At 45.8% G+C, this 24126-nt stretch overlaps 1 protein-coding gene across 1 annotated transcript in view; it reads left to right on the top strand.

Annotated features, from left to right (window-relative positions):
• LOC135509245 (receptor-type tyrosine-protein phosphatase F-like) overlaps window positions 1-24126 on the top strand; it is a 626176-nt gene that overhangs the window by 438779 nt on the left and 163271 nt on the right. The window contains 1 exon segment of the mRNA XM_064929741.1: window positions 2492-2602. Within this exon segment, the coding sequence (XP_064785813.1) occupies window positions 2492-2602 (111 nt within the window).

Genomic DNA, 24126 nt, shown 5'->3' with positions numbered 1-24126 from the left:
AGCTCAGATGGAACCTGGGTTTGATTGGAGCTCAGATTGAACCTGGGTTTGATTGGAGCTCAGATTGAACCTGGGTTTGATTGGAGCTCAGATTGAACCTGGGTTTGATTGGAGCTCAGATGGAACCTGGGTTTGATTGGAGCTCAGATTGAACCTAGGTTTGATTGGAGCTCAGATTGAACCTAGGTTTGATTGGAGCTCAGTGGTTATTCATCATCGGGAATCAACCGTTGGATGGTCCCATCTCACCTGGTGACGAGGGCATTGCTCTCCCTCCCTCCACTGGTTGTTTTTAGCAGCACGTGATTATCTCTTGTTTGAAAGGTTAGACTCAGATATATGGCTTCTCTCAGAATAAACATATTTTTAAAGAGAGAGAGGTGGGAAATATAGACTTTTCTGGACTCAGAGAGCGTGTGGAAGGAAACATTCAAGTGACACCACTCTGTATAAACTAGTCTCAACTACATCCTGATGGTCTTGTAGTCGTTGTAGAGGCGGCAGTTTAGCCTAGTGGTTAGAGTGTAGGGGTGGCAGGGTAGCCTAGTGGTTAGAGCGTTGGACTAGTAACCGGAAGGTTGAGAGTTCAAACCCCCGAGCTGACAAGGTACAAATCTGTCGTTCTGCCACTGAACAGGCAGTTAACCCACTGTTTCCAGCCCGTCATTGAAAATAAGAATTTGTTCTTAACTGACTTGCCTGGTAAAATAAAGGTAAAATAAAAAGTAGAGTAGCTTAGCCTAGCGTTGCTAGCCTGACGACTGTCGCCGTAGCGACCGTTATCTGGATATAAAGCCGAGCGTTGCTAGCCTGGCGACTGTCGACTTAGCAACCGAGCCCTTGGTGAACTTTCTGTGTTTTTTCTTTCTTTTCATGTCAGTAGTTTTCTTAGGCAGAAAAGGCATAACTAGACGTGAATATGACGTCTTGAGGTGATTCATTGGCCTCTGAGACATGGACTCGACAAGAGTGTCTCGCCAGCTGTTTTTCCTGACAGGGCCAGACAGAGAGAGTTAAATATGTTGATTTGTGGGACACAGCTCACAACGCTCTTAAACCAGCAAAATCAGCTAAATGCTGATGTGTCGTCGTAGGCAAATTGTTATATAACAACTAGCGCCCTATTCGTAACACTTTATCATGCATACCGTAGAGAGAGAGAGAGAGAGAGAGAGGTGTTTGACTGTGATGCTCTTTCTCGAGGCTCTGTAGAGATAATTATAATGTTACTTCTTATGAAGTGATGGAAAAACCCCAGGAAGTCTACATAAGAGAAAATACACTTAGTCGTACTAGATGGTTCATACATCTGTATTGGTCATGTGATGAAAAACGAGATCAGGGGTCAGGGGTCGTTGATCTAAGGTTGTCAAACAGTTTAATAATGAAGGTAATCTGAACCTTTTCTTTCTTCTGGTCAAACCCTATCAGAAACCCTGTTAGATTTACTAGATGGTTTAGTCCTGATTAAACCCTGTTAGATTTACTAGATGGTTTAGTCCGGATTAAACCCTGTTAGATTTACTAGATGGTTTAGTCCTAATTAAACCCTGTTAGATTTACTAGATGGTTTAGTCCTGATTAAACCCTGTTAGATTTACTAGATGGTTTAGTCCTGATTAAACCCTGTTAGATTTACAAGATGGTTTAGTCCTTATTAAACCCTGTTAGATTTACTAGATGGTTTAGTCCTGATTAAACCCTGTTAGATTTACTAGATGGTTTAGTCCTGATTAAACCCTGTTAGATTTACTAGATGGTTTAGTCCTGATTAAACCCTGTTAGATTTACTAGATGGTGTAGTCCTGATTAAACCCTGTTAGATTTACTAGATGGTTTAGTCCTGATTAAACCCTGTTAGATTTACTAGATGGTTTAGTCCTGATTAAACCCTGTTAGATTTACTAGATGGTTTAGTCCTGATTAAACCCTGTTAGATTTACTAGATGGTTTAGTCCTGATTAAACCCTGTTAGATTTACTAGATGGTTTAGTCCTGATTAAACCCTGTTAGATTTACTAGATGGTTTAGTCCTGATTAAACCCTGTTAGATTTACTAGATGGTTTAGTCCTGATTAAACCCTGTTAGATTTACTAGATGGTTTAGTCCTGATTAAACCCTGTTAGATTTACTAGATGGTTTAGTCCTGATTAAACCCTGTTAGATTTACTAGATGGTTTAGTCCTGATTAAACCCTGTTAGATTTACTAGATGGTTTAGTCCTAATTAAACCCTGTTAGATTTACTAGATGGTTTAGTCCTGATTAAAAGTGTGTAATCCTGAAATGGTCTATAATGAGATAAAAAAATAGCACATCCTAAGATTGTCAAACAATTGTATAAAATGAAGGCAACATGATTGTTCAATGCCCACACTAGCACAATACTTAGAATACACTCCCAACTCATTACGTTACTCTTGAGTATTATGTGGTAGAGACCCTTCTCTCGCCATGTCCCAGATGGTAACTGTGTATTTAACCCCTGCAGGAGCCCTGCAGATTGAGAACAGTGAGGAGTCGGACCAGGGGAAGTATGAGTGTGTCGCCATAAACAACGCTGGCACGCGTTACGCAGCCCCAGCCAATCTCTACGTGCGAGGTAAGGTCCAGCCGTTCATATTTCCCTCCGTCTCTTCATTGGTCATTTATGTCCTCAACCTAAACAGCAATGTCATGTTGTTTTTCTTCTTCTTTCTGAATTACTCACCGTAACCTCATTCCCAACAGGAAGTCTCTCTCTCTGTCTGAACAGCTGCAGCCAAACCGTTTTCCACCTCCGTCTATAAAAACGTGCCAGGGATTTTATTTTCACACTGTCTGTTGAAGGTTTTTAGTTCTATCCTCTCATTTTACATTGACGTGTTAGTCATTTAGCAGATCCTCTTATCCAGAGAGACTTACAGTGAGTGCATTCATCTTAAGATAGCTAGATGGGACAACCACATGTTATAGTAAGTACATTTTTCCTCAATAAAGTAGCTATCAGCAATGTCAGAGCTGGTAGGGGGAAAAAGTCAAGTGCGGGAATTAGTTCTCTCCCTTCCCCTCCTTTCTCCTCTCCCCTCCTTTCTCCTCTTTTCTCCTCCCCCCACCTTTGTCCTCTCCCCTCCTTTGTCCTCTCCCCTCCTTTGTCCTCTCCCCTTATTTCTCCTCTCCCCTCCTTTGTCCTCTCCCCTCCTTTGTCTTCTCCCCTGATTTCTCCTCTCCCCTCCTTTGTCCTCTCCCCTCCTTTCTCCTCTCCCCTGATTTCTCCTCTCCCCTCCTTTGTCCTCTCCCCTCCTTTCTCCTCTCCCCTGATTTCTCCTCTCCCCTCCTTTGTCCTCTCCCCTCCTTTCTCCTCTCCCCTCCTTTGTCCTCTCCCCTCCTTTCTCCTCTCCCCTGATTTCTCCTCTCCCCTCCTTTCTCCTCTCCCCTCCTTTGTCCTCTCCCCTCCTTTGTCCTCTCCCCTCCTTTCTCCTCTCCCCTCCTTTGTCCTCTCCCCTCCTTTCTCCTCTTCCCTCCCCTCCTTTCTCATCTCCCCTCCTTTCTCCTCTTCCCTCCCCTCCTTTCCTCTCTTCTTTCTTCTCTGTATCATAGTTGAGCTGGTACAGAGTCTGGTGGTTTAGAGTGAGGCCATTTTCTGTTATTGTTGTTGTGAGTGTGTGAAGAGACTGACAATAACATGTGTGTGCTGAGGATATAGGTCAGGGTTAAGTCCAGGTCACAAGCCGATGAGACTTTCTCAGGTACATGGAATAAATGAAGAGGGAAATGTACTGCTGTCTGTATTACTGGGAGAGAGAGGGAGAGAGGGAACGAGAGGGAGAGAGAGGGAACGAGAGAGAGAGAGAGGGAAAGAGAGGGAGAGAGAGGGAACGAGAGAGAGAGAGAGGGAAAGAGAGAGAGAGAGAGGGAACGAGAGAGAGAGAGAGGGGGAGGAGAGGGAAGGAGAGAGAGAGAGGGAACGAGAGAGAGAGAGAGGGAAGGAGAGAGAGAGAGAGGGAAGGAGAGAGAGGGAAGAGAGGGAAGGAGAGAGAGAGAGGGAAGAGAGAGAGAGAGAGAGAGGAAGGAGAGAGAGAGAGAGGGAAGAGAGAGGAGAGGGAACGAGAGAGAGAGAGGGAGACGAGAGAGAGAGAGAGGGAACGAGAGAGAGGGAAGGAGAGAGAGAGGGAAGGAGAGAGAGAGAGAGGGAAGGAGAGAGAGAGAGAGGGAACGAGAGAGAGAGGGAAGAGAGAGAGAGGGAAGGAGAGAGAGAGAGGGAAGGAAGGAGAGAGAGAGAGAGGGAAGGAGAGGGAGAGAGAGGGAAGGAGAGAGAGAGAGAGGGAAGGAGAGAGAGAGAGAGAGAGGGAAGGAGAGGAGAGAGAGGGAAGGAGAGAGAGAGAGAGAGAGGGAAAGAGAGAGAGAGAGGGAAGGAAGGGGAGAGAGAGAGAGGGAAGGAAGGAGAGAGAGAGGGAAGAGAGAGAGAGAGAGGGAACGAGAGAGAGAGAGAGAGGGAGAGAGAGAGAGAGAGAGGGAAGGAGAGAGAGAGAGAGGGAAGGGAGAGAGAGAGGGGGAAGAGAGAGGGAGGAGAGAGAGAGGGAAGGAGAGAGGGAGAGAGAGGGAAGGAGAGAGAGAGAGGGAAGGAGAGAGAGAGAGGGACGAGAGAGAGAGAGGGAAGGAGAGAGAGAGGGGGAAGAGAGAGAGGAGAGGAAGGAGAGAGAGAGAGAGGGAAGGAGAGAGAGAGGGAAGGACAGAGAGAGAGAGAGGGAAGGAAGGAGAGAGAGATAGGGAAGGAGAGAGAGAGAGAGAGGGAAGGAGAGGGAGAGAGAGGGAAGGAGAGAGAGAGAGAGGGAAAGAGAGAGAGAGAGAGAGGGAAGGAGAGAGAGAGAGAGGGAAGGAGAGCGAGAGAGGGAAGGAGAGCGAGAGGAGGAAGGAGAGCGAGAGGGAAGGAGAGTGAAACAGAGTGAGAGAGACAGAGAGAGAAACGGAGACAGATAATGACAGAGAGAGAAACAGAGAGTGATGGTTGCTGCCAATGGGCCTCTGTTCACCTGTGTAGATATTCCATAAAAAATCTGCCATTTCCAGCTACAATAGTCATTTACAACATTAACAATGTCTACACTGTACTTCTGATCAATTTGATGTTATTTTAATGGACAAAAAATGTGATTTTCTTTCAAAAACAAGGATATTCCCTGATAACCTCAAACTTTTGAATGCTAGTGTATGTGTGTGGGTGGGTGTGTCTGTGTGGATGTGTCTGTGTGTGGATGTGGATGTGTCTGTGTGTGGATGTGGATGTGTGTGGGTGGGTGTGGGTGGGTGTGTCTGTGTGGATGTGCCTGTGTGTGGATGTGTCTGTGTGTCTGTGTGTGGGTGTCTGTGTCTGTGTGTGGGTGTCTGTGTGTGGATGTGCCTGTGTGTGGGTGGGTGTGTCTGTGTGTGGGTCTGTGTGTGTGTGTCTGTGTGTGGGTGTCTGTGTGTGGGTGGGTGTGTCTGTGTGTCTGTGTGTGTGTGTGTGTGTGTGGGTGTCTGTGTGTGGGTGTGTGTGTGTGTGGGTGTCTGTGTGTGGGTGTGTGTGTGTCTGTGTGTGTGTGGGTGTGTGGGTGTCTGTGGGTGTGTGTGTCTGTGTGTCTGTGGGTGTGTGTGTGTCTGTGTGTGTGTGGGTGTGGGTGTGTCTGTGTGTGTGGGTGTGTGGGTGTCTGTGTGTCTGTGTGTGGGTGTGTGTGTGTGTCATGTTTGGCCGATTCGTTTGTTTTTCCATCAAGGTAATTACAGTGCCTTCAGAAAGTATTCAAAATGGATTAAATAGATTGTTTTTCTTCTCCCGTCTACACACAGTCCCTTATAATGACAAAGTCAAAACATGTTTTTACAAATGTTTACAAATGTATTGAAATTGAAATACAAAAATATCTCATTTACATAAGTATTCACACCCCTGAGTCAATACTTTATAGAATCACCTTTGGCAGCGATTACAGCTGTGAGTCATTCTGGGTGAGTCTCTAAGAGCTGTGAGTCATTCTGGGTGAGTCTCTAAGAGCTGTGAGTCATTCTGAGTGAGTCTCTAAGAGCTGTGAGTCATTCTGAGTGAGTCTCTAAGAGCTGTGAGTCATTCTGGGTGAGTCTCTAAGAGCTGTGAGTCATTCTGGGTGAGTCTCTAAGAGCTGTGAGTCATTCTGGGTGAGTCTCTGAGAGCTGTGAGTCATTCTGGGTGAGTCTTTCCACACCTGGATTCTGTAACATTTGGCCATTTATTCTTTTCTAAATTCTTCAAGCTGTTGATCATTACTACACAACCATTTTCAGGTCATATTTCAGTCAAGACTGTAACTCGGCCACTCAGGAACATTCACTGTCTTCTTGGTAAGTAACTCCAGTGTAGATTTGGTCTTGTGTTTTTAGGTTTTTATCCTGCTGAAAGGTGAATTCATCTCCCAGTGTCTGGTGGGGAGCAGAACTGAACCAGGTTTTCCTTTAGGATTTTTCCTGCACTTAACTCCATTCTGTTTATTTTTTTATCCTGAAAAATTCCCCAGTCCTTAACGATCACAAGCATAACATGATGCATACCCCTAACATGATGCAGCTACCATTATGCTTGACAATATGGAGAGTGGTCCTCAGAGATGTGTTGTATTGGTTTTTCCACATTTTTTGCGGTATTACTTTAGTGCCAGGTTGCAAACAGGATGTGTGATTTAGAATATTTTATGTTCTGTACAAGCTTCCTTTTTTTCACTCTGTCAATAATGTTAGTAATGTTGTTGATCCATCCTCAGTGTTCTCCTTTCACAGCCATTCGACTTTAAAGTCACCATTGACCTCATGGTGAAATCCCTGAGCGGTTTCCTTCCTGTGCGGACTCCTGTATCTCTGTAGTGACTGAGTGTATCGATACACCATCCAAAATGTAATGAATAACTTTACCATGCTCAGAGGGATATTCAATGTCTGTTATTTAATTATTTCGTTTTTTTTATCCATCTGCCAATAGGTGCCATTTGCGAAGCATTGGAAAACCTCCCTGGTCTTTGTGATTGAATCTGTGTTTGAAATTCACTTCTCGACTGATGAACCTTACAGATAATTGTATATGTGGGGTACAGAGATGAGGGACCCTACAGTATGTGTGGGGTACAGAGATGAGGGGTACAGAGATGAGGGACCTTACAGTATGTGTGGGGTACAGAGATGAGGGACCCTACAGTATGTGTGGGGTACAGAGATGAGGGACCTTAGAGTATGTGTGGGGTACAGAGATGAGGGACCTTACAGTATGTGTGGGGTACAGAGATGAGGGACCTTACAGTATGTGTGGGGTACAGAGATGAGGGACCCTACAGTATGTGTGGGGTACAGAGATGAGGGGTACAGAGATGAGGGACCTTACAGTATGTGTGGGGTACAGAGATGAGGGACCCTACAGTATGTGTGGGGTACAGAGATGAGGGACCTTAGAGTATGTGTGGGGTACAGAGATGAGGGACCTTACAGTATGTGTGGGGTACAGAGATGAGGGACCTTACAGTATGTGTGGGGTACAGAGATGAGGGACCTTACAGTATGTGTGAGGTACAGAGATGAGATAGTAATTCAACAATCATGTTAAACACAATTATTTCACACAGTGAGTCCATGCAACGTATTATGTGACTTGTTAAGCACATGTTGACTCTGGATCATATTTAGGCTTGACATAACAAAAGTGCTGAATACTATTTTGACTATTTTTTTAGCTTTTCATTCTTAATTGATTTTACAAAATCTCAAAAAACATAATTCCACTTTGACATAATGGGGTATTGTGATGTTACGATGTGGTATTGTGATGTCACGATGGGGTATTGTGATGTCACGATGGGGTATTGTGATGTTACGATGGGGTATTGTGATGTCACGATGGGGTATTGTGATGTTACGATGGGGTATTGTGATGTCACGATGGGGTATTGTGATGTTACGATGGGGTATTGTGATATCACGATGGGGTATTGTGATGTCACGATGGGGTATTGTGACGTCACGATGGGGTATTGTGATGTCACAATGTGGTATTGTGTGTAGGCCAGTGACAAATATTCTCTATTTAATCCATTTTAAATTCAGGCTGTAACACAACAAAATGTAGGAAAAAAGTCAAGCGGTATGAATAATTTCTGAAGGTACTGTAGATACACCCTGCCATGGTTCCAGCATGTCCTTCAGGCTGCGTAGGAGGAAGTAGACTTGTGTTCACACACACACACACACACACACACACACACACACACACACACACACACACACACTCTCTCTTTCTCTCTCCTCCTCTACTTCCCTTCGTACCAACAGACAAACGGAGAAAGAGATAGATAGGATCAATCCAAGCGTAACCTTTTAAAAGTGCACTAGTCTGGAATGCAGAACAAAGACATCCACAGTGTATTCACCCTTTCTGTGTTACTGTTGGGTTACAATGAGGATGAGGAGGAGAATAAACTGAAGATTGTTACTGTTGGGTTATAATGAGGTTGAGGAGGAGAATAAACTGAAGATTGTTACTGTTGGGTTATAATGAGGTTGAGGAGGAGAATAAACTGAAGATTGTGACTGTTGGATTATAATGAGGATGAGGAGGAGAATAAACTGAAGATTGTTACTGTTGGATTATAATGAGGATGAGGAGGAGAATAAACTGAACATTGTGACTGTTGGATTACAATGAGGATGAGGAGAATAACTGAAGATTGTGACTGTTGGGTTACAATGAGGTTGTGGAGGATAAATAAAAGTTCTGGTATAATTTGCACTGTGGAAACCAAATGTTACATTCACTAGTAGTAATACAGACACTCAGCCTTAAATAATCCGCTCTGCTCCCATGACGCTGATGTACAGCCATTCTGTTCCAATGTGAGTTGTCTTATCTACCATCGGAAAGAAAAGTTTGATGTTATTCCTACCCTCCACACACACACACACACACACACACACACACACACACACACACACACACACACACACACACACACACACACACACACACACACACACACACACACACACACACACACACACACGTCTAGTCCTGCAGCCACAGACTGACAGACCTGCATCAGACATGTTTGTTATTGGCCCTTTATCCCTCCTTATCAATTCCTCTTTATCAATTCCTCTTTAATCCAATCCCTCCTTATCAACCCCTCTTTATCAATTCCTCTTTAATCCAACCCCTCTTTAATCCAACCCCTCTTTACCAACCCCTCTTTAATCCAACCCCTCTTTAATCCAATCCCTCTTTAATCCAACCCCTCTTTATCCAATGCTTTCTTTCAGGTAGGTATTTAACAAACACAACACCGTTGTCAGGTGTCAGCTGTGGTGGAGAATGAGGTTCTCATATTTCTGTGTAGAATGGATGGAGATTAGGCTCCTCCTCCCTTCTGTCGCTATAGCAATTTATTGTATTCTTCTTCTTCATCCATCCATTATGTGTCTGAAGAATGACTCCATCACGGTGGAGGGTCCCACTGTGTGTGTGTGTGTGTGTGTGTGTGTGTGTGTGTGTGTGTGAACGCAACTCGTTTGTCAAGTGTTTATCTGGTAACAGAGGGCTGTCTCCACTCCTTCATACCAACATGGGACCTGTCAACCTGTCACACGGGATAGAGTGGCCTAATACCACACCCCTCTCCTTTCAGCACCGCACCCCTCTCCTTTCAACACCGCACCCCTCTCCTTTCAGCACCGCACCCCTCTCCTTTCAGCACCGCACCCCTCTCCTTTCAACACCGCACCCCTCTCCTTTCAACACCGCACCCCTCTCCTTTCAACACCGCACCCCTCTCCTTTCAACACCGCACCCCTCTCCTTTCAACACCGCACCCCTCTCCTTTCAACACCGCACCCCTCTCCTTTCAACACCGCACCCCTCTCCTTTCAGCACCGCACCCCTCTCCTTTCAGCACCGCACCCCTCTCCTTTCAACACCGCACCCCTCTCCTTTCAACACCGCACCCCTCTCCTTTCAGCACCGCACCCCTCTCCTTTCAACACCGCACCCCTCTCCTTTTCAGTCTTTTTATGCTGTCGTGTCTCTGTTTCTCTCTCTCTCTCTCTCTCTGTTTCTCTCTCTGTCTCTCTCTCTCTGTTTCTCTCTCTGTCTCTCTCTCTCTGTTTCTCTCTCTGTCTCTCTCTCTCTGTCTCTGTTTCTCTGTCTCTGTTTCTCTCTCTCTCTTTCTGTCATTCTCTGTCTCTGTTTCTCTCTCTGTCTCTGTCATTCTCTGTCTCTGTTTCTCTCTCTGTCTCTCCCTGTCATTCTCTGTCTGTCATTCTCTGTCTCTCTCTGTCTCTGTTTCTCTCTCTCTCGCTCTGTCCTTGTTTCTCTCTGTCCCTGTTTCTCTCTGTCTCTCTATTTATCTATCGATCTATCTATCTACCTACCTACCTCTGTCTCTCGCTCTCTGTCTCGCTCTCTGTCTCTCTCTGTCTCTGTCTCTGTCTCTCTCTCTCTCTCTCTCTCTCTCTCTCTCTCTCTCTCTCTCTCTCTCTCTCTCAATTCAATTCAATTCAATTCAAGTGCTTTATTGGCATGGGAAACATGTGTTAACATTGCCAAAGCAAGTGAGGTAGATAGTATATAAAGTGAATATATAAGGTGAAAAACAATAAAAATTAACAGTAAACATTACACATACAGAAGTTTCAAAACAATAAAGACAAATGTCATATTATATATATATACAGTGTTTTAACAATGTACAAATGGTTAAAGGACACCATATAAAATCAATTAGCATAAATATGGGTTGTATTTACAATGGTGTTTGTTCTTCACTGGTTGCCCTTTTCTCGTGGCAACAGGTCACAAATCTTGCTGCTGTGATGGCACACTGTGGAATTTCACCCAGTAGATATGGGAGTCTCTCTCTCTCTCTCTGCGGGTATGTGTACTGTTCTGCACAGTTGCAGGCACTAAGAAGTTAGTTTAAAGGTACTCAGGTTCTTGTGACCACCCTTTGCTAGGAAATGTGGTGTTGCACCTCCTCACATTGCTGCAGTTTATAGGACAATAACGCGGTTCAACCTAACTTGTTAGTCAGACAATACCCCGGTTCAACCTAACTTGTTAGTCTGACAATACCGCGGTTCAACCTAACTTGTTAGTCAGACAATACCCCGGTTCAACCTAACTTGTTAGTCAGACAATACCCCGGTTCAACCTAACTTGTTAGTCAGACAATACCGCGGTTCAACCTAACTTGTCTGTTTGTTTCTGTCCAGTCACTTTCCATTGCATTGTACTGTGTGTGGTTGAGCTCGTATGACACCTGTCTGTTTAACTACTGTATGTTGTCATCCTCTCCCTGCTGCATTTCTCTCCTGTGTCTTTTCTCCATTCCACTGCATTCCTCCTCCATCACAACGTATCATTCCACTAACTCACAGATCAGCGGGGAGGTAGGTTTCATTTCACTTCTAACTCCTCTACCCGTGACCCCTGACCCCTGACCCCGACTCTCAAAGGCACCCTCAGATCAATGTTTACACCTCCACCCGAAAACACGGAAACACAATCCCGACCTCAAAATCCCTATCCAGCTTCTGCGATGATGTTCTGCTTCTCCCTGCAGCCCCCACAATTCTAAACCTATCAGGTTGCTTGTATACATCCCTAGCATGTGTCAGTCGTTCTTTCTCCAATACCTAGTCCTGTCAACCTGTCCTGTCAACCTGTCCTGTCAACCTGTCCTTGACTAACCCTGTCTTCCTCTCCCGCCTGTCCCTGGACTTGAACCCACCTGGTCTTGTTTAGCCTGTCCCTGGTCTTGTTTAGCCTGTCCCTTGACTTGAACCCACCTGGTCTTGTTTAGCATTTCCCTTGACTTGAACCCACCTGGTCTTGTTTAGCCTGTCCCTGGTCTTGTTTAGCATGTCCCTTGACTTGAACCCACCTGGTCTTGTTTAGCCTGTCCCTTGACTTGAACCCACCTGGTCTTGTTTAGCATGTCCCTTGACTTGAACCCACCTGGTCTTGTTTAGCCTGTCCCTGGTCTTGTTTAGCCTGTCCCTTGACTTGAACCCACCCGGTCTTGTTAAGCCTGTCCCTGGTCTTGTTTAGCCTGTCCCTGGTCTTGTTTAGCCTGTCCCTGGTCTTGTTTAGCCTGTCCCTGGTCTTGTTTAGCCTGTCCCTGGTCTTGTTTAGCATGTCCCTTGACTTGAACCCACCTTGTCTTGTTTAGCCTGTCCCTGGTCTTGTTTAGCATGTCCCTTGACTTGAACCCACCTGGTCTTGTTTAGCCTGTCCCTGGTCTTGTTTAGCCTGTCCCTGGTCTTGTTTAGCCTGTCCCTGGTCTTGTTTAGCCTGTCCCTGGTCTTGTTTAGCCTGTCCCTGGTCTTGTTTAGCCTGTCCCTGGTCTTGTTTAGCCTGTCCCTGGTCTTGTTTAGCCTGTCCCTGGTCTTGTTTAGCCTGTCCCTGGTCTTGTTTAGCCTGTCCCTGGTCTTGTTTAGCCTGTGTAATTCATTGCTACTGTTCAGTATGTGGCACATGGTTTACTGTGTGTAGTTTACCACAAATCCTCCCGTTGATCTCTCCCTCTTTCTCTCTCTCTCCCTCTCTTTCTCTCTCTCTCTCTCTCTCTCTCTCTCTCTCTCTCTCTCTCTCTCTCTCTCTCTCTCTTCACACCCAGTCAATGTCATATTCACTAGTAGATAGCTGCTACAGGTATCCATTTACTACATTTAATCTCCACTCTCTGTCCTCCTGAATCGGTGTGGGTATTCAGGTGGAGTTAGGCACCACAGGTTCTGTTCGGTATTGAGACAGGCAGCCGGTAACACGGCTACCTGTCGCTGAGGTTCATGGGTATCATCAGGAAGGACAACGCGGATCACAAGGGATCATGTGTGTTTCAGACACACTGTTACTACGGGGCCCAGCCAGACATCACTGCCCCCCCCCCCCCCAATCCTCATGGTCAATATTTGTGTAAATAAAATAAAACGTAATCATGGAACCAATCATTGCTTCTATTATACCAGATGTAAGTGCTGATTATTTTAAAATCGAACACAGAAGAAGGAGTATAATTGAGCCATAATGGCGGCCCACCCAAAGCCCCTGTCGGCCTTCATCTTGAGTTACTTAATGAGATGGGGGGGGGCAGTTGTTTCCTCCTGGTCGTATTCCCCTGGTCGTATTCCCCTGGTCGTATTCCCCTGGTCGTTTTCCCCTGGTCGTTTTCCCCTGGTCGTTTTCCCCTGGTCGTTTTCCCGTGGTCGTATTCCCCTGGTCGTTTTCCCCTGGTCGTATTCCCCTGGTCGTTTTCCCCTGGTCGTTTTCCCCTGGTCGTATTCCCCTGGTCGTATTCCCCTTGTAGTATTCCCATGGTCGTCTTTCCCTGGTCGTATTCCCCTGGTCGTATTCCTCTGGTCGTATTCCCGTGGTCGTATTCCCCTGGTCGTTTTCCACTGGTCGTATTCCCCTGGTCGTTTTTCCCTGGTCGTATTCCCCTGGTCGTATTCCCCTGGTCGTATTCCCCTGGTCGTTTTCCGCTGGTCGTTTTCCCCTGGTCGTTCTCCCCTTGGTCGTATTCCTGTGGTCGTATTCACGTGGTCGTATTCACGTGGTCGTTTTCCCCTGGTCGTATTCCCCTGGTGTATTCCCCTGGTCGTTTTCCCCTGGTCGTATTCCCCTGGTCGTATTCCCCTGGTCGTTTTTCCCTGGTCGTATTCCCCTGGTCGTATTCCCCTGGTCGTATTCCCCTTGTCGTTTTCCCCTGGTCGTATTCCCCTGGTCGTTTTCCCTTGGTCGTATTCCCTGGTCGTATTCCCTGGTCGTTTTCCCTGGTCGTTTTCCCTGGTCGTATTCCCTGGTCGTTTTCCCTGGTCGTTTTCCCTGGTCGTTTTCCCTGGTCTTATTCCCCTGGTCGTTTTCCCCTGGTCGTTTTCCCTGGTCGTTTCCCTGGTCGTATTCCCCTGGTCGTATTCCCCTGGTCGTATTCCCCTGGTCGTTTTCCCCTGGTCGTTTTCCCTGGTCGTATTCCCCTGGTCGTTTTCCCCTGGTCGTATTCCCCTGGTCGTATTCCCCTGGTCGTTTTCCCCTGGTTGTTTTCCCCTGGTCGTATTCCCCTGGTCGTATTCCTCTGGTCGTATTCCCGTGGTCGTATTCCCCTGGTCGTTTTCCCCTGGTCGTTTTCCCTGGTCGTATTCCCCTGGTCGTATTCCCCTGGTCGTATTCCCCTGGTCGTTTTCCCCTGGTCGTTTTCCCCTGGTCGTATTCCCCTGGTCGTATTCCTCTGGTCGTATTCCCGTGGTCGTATTCCCCTGGTCGTTTTTCCCTGGTCGTTTTCCCCTGGTCGTTTTCCCCTGGTCGTTTTTCCCTGGTCGTATTCCCCTGGTCCGCAGTCTTCAACGTCCACAAAGGCACCATTGAGACTTTACATAATAATGAATAACGTGATGTCATCGATGGATTTGTACATTTCTATGCACCGTTTCTGGTTCTTAAAATGATCCTGTTATAGAGGAAACACACAGCCCTTTCTACCACTTAGACATGGACCCCATGTTAAACACACAGCCCCGTCTACCACTTAGACATGGACCCCATGTTAAACACACAGCCCTGTCTACCACTTAGACATGGACCCCCCATGTTAAACACACAGCCCTGTCTACCACTTAGACATGGACCCCATGTTAAACACACAGCCCTGTCTACCACTTAGACATGGACCCCCCATGTTAAACACACAGCCCTGTCTACCACTTAGACATGGACCCCATGTTAAACACACAGCCCTGTCTACCACTTAGACATGGACCCCATGTTAAACACACAGCCCTGTCTACCACTTAGACATGGACCCCCCATGTTAAACACACAGCCCTGTCTACCACTTAGACATGGACCCCATGTTAAACACACAGCCCTGTCTACCACTTAGACATGGACCCCATGTTAAACACACAGCCCTGTCTACCACTTAGACATGGACCCTATGTTAAACACACAGCCCTGTCTACCACTTAGACATGGACCCCATGTTAAACACACAGCCCTGTCTACCACTTAGACATGGACCCCATGTTAAACACACAGCCCTGTCTACCACTTAGACATGGACCCCATGTTAAACACACAGCCCTTTCTACCACTTAGACATGGACCCCATGTTAAACACACAGCCCTGTCTACCACTTAGACATGGACCCCATGTTAAACACACAGCCCTGTCTACCACTTAGACATGGACCCCATGTTAAACACACAGCCCTGTCTACCACTTAGACATGGACACCATGTTAAACACACAGCCCTGTCTACCACTTAGACATGGACCCCATGTTAAACACACAGCCCTGTCTACCACTTAGACATGGACCCTATGTTAAACACACAGCCCTGTCTACCACTTAGACATGGACCCCATGTTAAACACACAGCCCTGTCTACCACTTAGACATGGACACCATGTTAAACACACAGCCCTGTCTACCACTTAGACATGGACCCCATGTTAAACACACAGCCCTGTCTACCACTTAGACATGGACCCCATGTTAAACACACAGCCCTGTCTACCACTTAGACATGGACCCCATGTTAAACACACAGCCCTGTCTACCACTTAGACATGGACCCCATGTTAAACACACAGCCCTGTCTACCACTTAGACATGGACCCCATGTTAAACACACAGCCCTGTCTACCACTTAGACATGGACCCCATGTTAAACACACAGCCCTGTCTACCACTTAGACATGGACCCCATGTTAAACACACAGCCCTGTCTACCACTTAGACATGGACCCCATGTTAAACACACAGCCCTGTCTACCACTTAGACATGGACCCCATGTTAAACACACAGCCCTGTCTACCACTTAGACATGGACCCCATGTTAAACACACAGCCCTGTCTACCACTTAGACATGGGCCCCATGTTAAACACACAGCCCTGTCTACCACTTAGACATGGACCCCATGTTAAACACACAGCCCTGTCTACCACTTAGACATGGACCCCATGTTAAACACACAGCCCTGTCTACCACTTAGACATGGACCCCATGTTAAACACACAGCCCTGTCTACCACTTATACATGGACCCTATGTTAAACACACAGCCCTGTCTACCACTTAGACATGGACCCCATGTTAAACACACAGCCCTGTCTACCACTTAGACATGGACCCCATGTTAAACACACAGCCCTGTCTACCACTTAGACATGGACCCCATGTTAAACACACAGCCCTGTCTACCACTTAGACATGGACCCCATGTTAAACACACAGCCCTGTCTACCACTTAGACATGGACCCCATGTTAAACACACAGCCCTGTCTACCACTTAGACATGGACACCATGTTAAACACACAGCCCTGTCTACCACTTAGACATGGACCCCATGTTAAACACACAGCCCTGTCTACCACTTAGACATGGACCCCATGTTAAACACACAGCCCTGTCTACCACTTAGACATGGACCCCATGTTAAACACACAGCCCTGTCTACCACTTAGACATGGACCCCATGTTAAACACACAGCCCTGTCTACCACTTAGACATGGACCCCATGTTAAACACACAGCCCTGTCTACCACTTAGACATGGACCCCATGCTAAACACACAGCCCTGTCTACCACTTAGACATGGACCCCATGCTAAACACACAGCCCTGTCTACCACTTAGACATGGACACCATGTTAAACACACAGCCCTGTCTACCACTTAGACATGGACCCCATGTTAAACACACAGCCCTGTCTACCACTTAGACATGGACCCCATGTTAAACACACAGCCCTGTCTACCACTTAGACATGGACACCATGTTAAACACACAGCCCTGTCTACCACTTAGACATGGACCCCATGTTAAACACACAGCTCTGTCTACCACTTAGACATGGACCCCATGTTAAACACACAGCCCTGTCTACCACTTAGACATGGACCCCATGTTAAACACACAGCCCTGTCTACCACTTAGACATGGACCCCATGTTAAACACACAGCCCTGTCTACCACTTAGACATGGACCCCATGTTAAACACACAGCCCTGTCTACCACTTAGACATGGACCCCATGTTAAACACACAGCCCTGTCTACCACTTAGACATGGACCCCATGTTAAACACACAGCCCTGTCTACCACTTAGACATGGACCCCATGTTAAACACACAGCCCTGTCTACCACTTAGACATGGACCCCATGTTAAACACACAGCCCTGTCTACCACTTAGACATGGACCCCATGTTAAACACACAGCCCTGTCTACCACTTAGACATGGACCCCATGTTAAACACACAGCCCTGTCTACCACTTAGACATGGATCTCATGTTAAACACACACCACTTAGACATGGACCCCATGTTAAACACACAGCCCTGTCTACCACTTAGACATGGACACCATGTTAAACACACAGCCCTGTCTACCACTTAGGCATGGACCCCATGTTAAACACACAGCCCTTTCTACGACTTAGACATGGACCCCATGTTAAACACACAGCCCTGTCTACCACTTAGACATGGACCCCATGTTAAACACACAGCCCTGTCTACCACTTAGACATGGACCCCATGTTAAACACACAGCCCTGTCTACCACTTAGACATGGACCCCATGTTAAACACACAGCCCTGTCTACCACTTAGACATGGATCTCATGTTAAACACACACCACTTAGACATGGACCCCATGTTAAACACACAGCCCTATCTACCACTTAGACATGGACCCCATGTTAAACACACAGCCCTGTCTACCACTTATACATGGACCCCATGTTAAACACACAGCCCTGTCTACCACTTAGACATGGACACCATGTTAAACACACAGCCCTGTCTACCACTTAGGCATGGACCCCATGTTAAACACACAGCCCTTTCTACGACTTAGACATGGACCCCATGCTAAACACACAGCCCTGTCTACCACTTAGACATGGACCCCATGTTAAACACACAGCCCTGTCTACCACTTAGACATGGACACCATGTTAAACACACAGCCCTGTCTACCACTTAGACATGGACCCCATGCTAAACACACAGCCCTGTCTACCACTTAGACATGGACCCCATGCTAAACACACAGCCCTGTCTACCACTTAGACATGGACCCCATGTTAAACACACAGCCCTGTCTACCACTTAGACATGGACCCCATGTTAAACACACAGCCCTGTCTACCACTTAGACATGGACCCCATGTTAAACACACAGCCCTGTCTACCACTTAGACATGGACCCCATGTTAAACACACAGCCCTGTCTACCACTTAGACATGGACACCATGTTAAACACACAGCCCTGTCTACCACTTAGACATGGATCTCATGTTAAACACACAGCCCTGTCTACCACATCAGAGACTGGGGTACAAGGCTCTATATAGGGCTGGGTGATATATCAAATTAATTTGATTAACTAAAATGTATGTTTTTGTACGATATTCCAAATGCCTGTATCGCAGAATTCCGTTTATTTTGTATTGTTTGTTTTTTATGAGTGTATATGTCCGTTTATTCTCATGTTGTCTTCTTCGTGTCGTCTCCTTCTCTCCTTGTGCAAAGCTGTCATCAAGGCAAAGGGTAGCTACTACAAATAATATAAAATATATTTTTATTTGTTTAACACTTTTTTGGTTACTACATGATTCCATATGTGTTATTTCATAGTTTTAATGTCTTCACTATTATTCTACAATGTAGAAAGTTGTTTGGGGGAAAGAAAAAAACAAAGAAAAAACCCTTGAATGAGTTGGTGTGTTCAAGCCCTTGAATGAGTTGGTGTGTTCAAACCCTTGAATGAGTAGGTGTGTTCAAACCCTTGAATGAGTAGATGTGTTCAAACCCTTGAATGAGTAGGTGTGTTCAATCCCTTGAATGAGTAGATGTGTTCAAACCCTTGAATGAGTAGGTGTGTTCAAGCCCTTGAATGAGTAGGTGTGTTCAAGCCCTTGAATGAGTAGGTGTTTTCAAACCTTTGAATGAGTAGGTGTGTTCAAACCCTTGAATGAGTAGATGTGTTCAAACCCTTGAATGAGTAGGTGTGTTCAAACCCTTGAATGAGTAGGTGTGTTCAAGCCCTTGAATGAGTTGGTGTGTTCAAACCCTTGAATGAGTAGGTGTGTTCAAACCCTTGAATGAGTAGATGTGTTCAAACCCTTGAATGAGTAGGTGTGTTCAATCCCTTGAATGAGTAGATGTGTTCAAACCCTTGAATGAGTAGGTGTGTCCAAACTTTTGACTGGTGCTGTATTATCGTGAATCGCCCATAGATTTAAAAGAATGGAGGTATGAGTTTTAGGCCACATCGCCCAGCCTTAGGCCTTTAGCTGTAGTTTCAATCAGTTCTTTGTCAGACATTCAGTGATTCTGGTTCATATAGGCATCTCAAAAGGGACTAAAAAACAGACCCGCTCAATCAGCTCCTTGTCAGACATTGAGAAGACATATCCAAGGCCTTGGTTTGTACTTGTATCTCAGCCGTGACTCACTCAAATGAAAACAGGAATACATCGACTAGGTCTTTGAACAGACACCATTTATCAGCTCATATGGATATTTTTTTGTTTTTGTTTAGTTTTCAGGGGCATTACTATTTTAACAGTTTGCATTGCCTCAACAGATTTAGGCTTGCCTCCCAAATGGCTCTACATACTGCACTACTTCTGACTAGAGCCCTGACTAGAGCCTGACCAGAGCCCTGACGAGAGCCCTGACTAGAACCCTGATCAGAACACTGACTAGAGCCCTGATCAGAACACTGACCAGAGCCCTGACTAGAGCCCTGACTAGTGCCATGACTAGAGCCCTGACTAGTGCCCTGACTAGAGCCCTGACTAGAACACTGACCAGAACACTGACCAGAGCCCTGACTATAGCCATGACCAGAATACTGACTAGAGCCCTGACCAGAACACTGACTAGAACACTAACTAGAGCCCTGACCAGAATACTGACTAGAGACCTGACCAGAACACTGGCTAGAGCCCTGACCAGAACACTGACTAGAGCCCTGATCAGAACACTGACTAGAGCCCTGACTAAAACACTGACCAGAACACTGACTAGAGCCCTGACTAGAGCCATGACTAGAGCCCTGACTAGTGCCCTGACTAGAGCCCTGACTAGAACACTGACCAGAACACTGACCAGAGCCCTGACTATAGCCATGACCAGAATACTGACTAGAGCCCTGACCAGAACACTGACTAGAACACTAACTAGAGCCCTGACCAGAATACTGACTAGAGACCTGACCAGAACACTGGCTAGAGCCCTGACCAGAACACTGGCTAGAGCCCTGACCAGAACACTGACTAGAGCCCTGATCAGAACACTGACTAGAGCCCTGACTAAAACACTGACCAGAACACTGACTAGAGCCATGACTAGAGCCCTGACCAGAACCCTGACTAGAGCCATGACCAGAACACTGTCTTGAGCGCTGACTAGAGCCCTGACTCGAGCCCTGACCAGAGCCCTGACTAGAACCCTGACCAGTGCCCTGCCCTGAACACCGACTAGAGCCCTGACCAGAACACTGACTAGAGCCCTGACCAGAATACTGACTTGAGCCCTGACTAAAGGCCTGACGAGAGCCCTGACTAGAACTCTGAATAGAGCCCTGACTAGAACACTGACCAGAGCCCTTACTAGAGCCCTGACCAGAACACTGACGAGAGCCCTGACCAGAACACTGACCAGAATTCTGACCAGAGCCCTGACTAGACTAGAATACTGACTAGAGCCCTGACCAGAACACTGACGAGAGCCCTGACCAGAACGCTGACTAGAGCCCTGGCCAGAACACTGACCAGAACACTGACTTGAGCCCTGACTCGAGCCCTGACCAGAGTCCTGACCAGAGTCCTGACTAGAGCCCTGACTAGAGCCCTGACCAGAACACAGACTAGAGCCCTGACTAGAGCCCTGACTAGAACTCTGACCAGAACATAGACTAGAGCCCTGACTAGAGCCCTGACTAGAACTCTGACCAGAACACTGACGAGAGCCCTGACCAGAACACTGACTAGAGCCCTGGCCAGAACACTGACCAGAACACTGACTTGAGCCCTGACTCGAGCCCTGACCAGAGTCCTGACCAGAGTCCTGACTAGAGCCCTGACTAGAGCCCTGACCAGAACACAGACTAGAGCCCTGACTAGAGCCCTGACTAGAACTCTGACCAGAACACCGACTAGAGCCCTGACTAGAACCCTGACCAGAACACAGACTAGAGCCCTGACTAGAGCCCTGACTAGAACTCTGACCAGAACACCGACTAGAGCCCTGACTAGAATACTGACTAGAGCCCTGATTATAACATTGGTCAAAGTAGTACACTCAAAGTATTCAGATCCCTTGACTTCTTCCACATTTTGTTACGTTACAGCCTTATTCTAAAATGTGTTAAATAGTTGTTGTTTTTTTCCCCTTCATCAATCTACACATAATACCCCATAATGACAAAGCAAAAACAGTTTTTTAGACATTTTTGCAAATGTATTAAAAATAAAAACTGCAATATTACATTTACATAAGTATTCTGACCCTTCAGTCCCTACTCAGTACTTTGTTGAAGCCTTGGCAGCGATTTGAACTTTATTTAAAAATGACGCCAACAAAACGAAGAACAAATAAACAACCGTGAAGGGCTATGTGCCCCGAACAACTACGAAGTTAACTTCCCACAAAACAGGGGAAAAGGGTACCTAATGGTTCTCAATCAGAGACAACGATAGACAGCTGTCCCTGATTGAGAACCATACCAGGCCAAGACACACAAACACCACATAGAAAAAGGAACATAGACAACCCACCCAACTCAAGCCCTGACCATACTAAAACAAAGACATAACAAAAGAACTAAGGTCAGAACATGACAGCAGCGATTTGGGCAGTTAATCCCATTCTCCTCTGCAGATCCTCTCAAGCTCTGTCAGGTTGGATGGGCAGCATCACTCAAGGACATCCAGACACTTGTCCCCAAGTCACTCCTGTGTTGTCTTGGCTGTGTGCTTAGGGTCGTTGTCCTGTTGGAAGGTGAACCTTCACCCCAGTCTGAGGTCCTGAGTGCTCTGGAGCAGGTTTTCATCAAGGATCTCTCTGTACTTTGCTCCGTTCAGCTTTATCTCAATCCTGACTGGTCTCCCAGTCCCTGCCGCTGAAACACATCCCCACAGCATGATGCTGCCACCACCACCATGCTTCACCGTCGGGATGGTTTTGGCCAGGTAATGAGCTGTGCCAAGACGTGGCGCTTGGCTTTCAAGCCAAAGAGTTCAATCTTGGTTTCATCAGACCAGAGAATCTTGTTTCTCATGGTCTGAGAGTTCTTTAGGTGCCTTTTGACAAACGCCAAGCGTTAGGTGCCTTTTACACTCGTCTTCCGTCTGGCCACTCTACCGTAAAAGCCTGATCGGTGTCCTTCTGGAAGGTTCTCCCATCTCAACAGAAATGGTTTGGTATGCTGCAGATCTGTGCCTTGACACAATCCTGTCTCGGAGCTCTACAGAAAATTAATTTGACCTCATGGCTTGCTTTTTGCTCTGACATGCACTGTCAACTGTGGGACCTTATATAGACAGGTGTGTGCCTTTCCAAATCATGTCCAGTCAATTGAATGTTCCACACGGGCACTCAAATCCTGTCTCCAGGATGATCAATGGAAACGGGATGCACTTGAGCTCAATTTCGAGTCTCATAGCAAAGGGTCTGATCACTTATGTAAATAAGGTATTTAAGTTGTTATTTTTAATACATTTGCAAAAATGTATTAAAACCTGTTTTTGCGTTTGTCATAATGGGATATTGGGTGTAGATTGATGAGGACAAAAGTTAATTTAATCAAGTTTAGAATAATGCTGTAACGTAACAAAATGTGGGGGAAATGAAGGGGTCTGAATACTTTCCTATTGCACTGCATAGGGAACAGGGTGCCATTTGGGAGGTATCTATGATCAGCCCTCGGCATGGTACACTAGCCCACAGTTATTGTCTGTCTGACAGAATCCCCATGTTACCCTGCAGATAGACTTTACAGCTGTCAGCCAGCTTGTTCTTATATTGATTGAAGAAGCAGGTTTCTGCTGAGTTTCCTCACACACATTGTCACGACTGGTGAGTTTATAGCTCTCTTACAGCTCGAGAGTAAGTAGGGAGACGGGGATGGAGGAAGATGAGGAGACATGGCATTGGTTGTATCCAGACTTACAGACAGACCAGTTAGTATTAATATACAGACCAGTTAGTATTAATATACAGACAGACCAGTTAGTATTAATATACAGACAGACCAGTTAGTATTAATATACAGACCAGTTAGTATTAATATACAGACAGACCAGTTAGTATTAATATACAGACAGACCAGTTAGTATTAATATACAGACCAGTTAGTATTAATATACAGACCAGTTAGTATTAATATACAGACCAGTTAGTATTAATATACAGACCAGTTAGTATTAATATACAGACCAGTTAGTATTAATATACAGACCAGTTAGTGTTAATATACAGACCAGTTAGTATTAATATACAGACCAGTTAGTATTAATATACAGACCAGTTAGTGTTAATATACAGACCAGTTAGTATTAATATACAGACCAGTTAGTGTTAATATACAGACCAGTTAGTATTAATATATATACAGACCAGTTAGTATTAATATACAGACCAGTTAGTATTAATATACAGACCAGTTAGTATTAATATATATACAGACCAGTTAGTATTAATATACAGACCAGTTAGTATTAATATACAGACCAGTTAGTGTTAATATACAGACCAGTTAGTATTAATATACAGACAGACCAGTTAGTATTAATATACAGACCAGTTAGTGTTAATATACAGACCAGTTAGTATTAATATACAGACCAGTTAGTATTAATATACAGACCAGTTAGTGTTAATATACAGACCAGTTAGTATTAATATACAGACCAGTTAGTATTAATATACAGACCAGTTAGTATTAATATATATACAGACCAGTTAGTATTAATATATATACAGACCAGTTAGTGTTAATATACAGACCAGTTAGTGTTAATATATATACAGACCAGTTAGTGTTAATATACAGACCAGTTAGTGTTAATATACAGACCAGTTAG

The sequence above is a fragment of the Oncorhynchus masou genome, chromosome 3, assembly GCF_036934945.1.
Source record: "Oncorhynchus masou masou isolate Uvic2021 chromosome 3, UVic_Omas_1.1, whole genome shotgun sequence".
NCBI lineage: Eukaryota > Metazoa > Chordata > Actinopteri > Salmoniformes > Salmonidae > Oncorhynchus > Oncorhynchus masou.
This window is presented reverse-complemented; position numbering and strand designations above follow the sequence as displayed.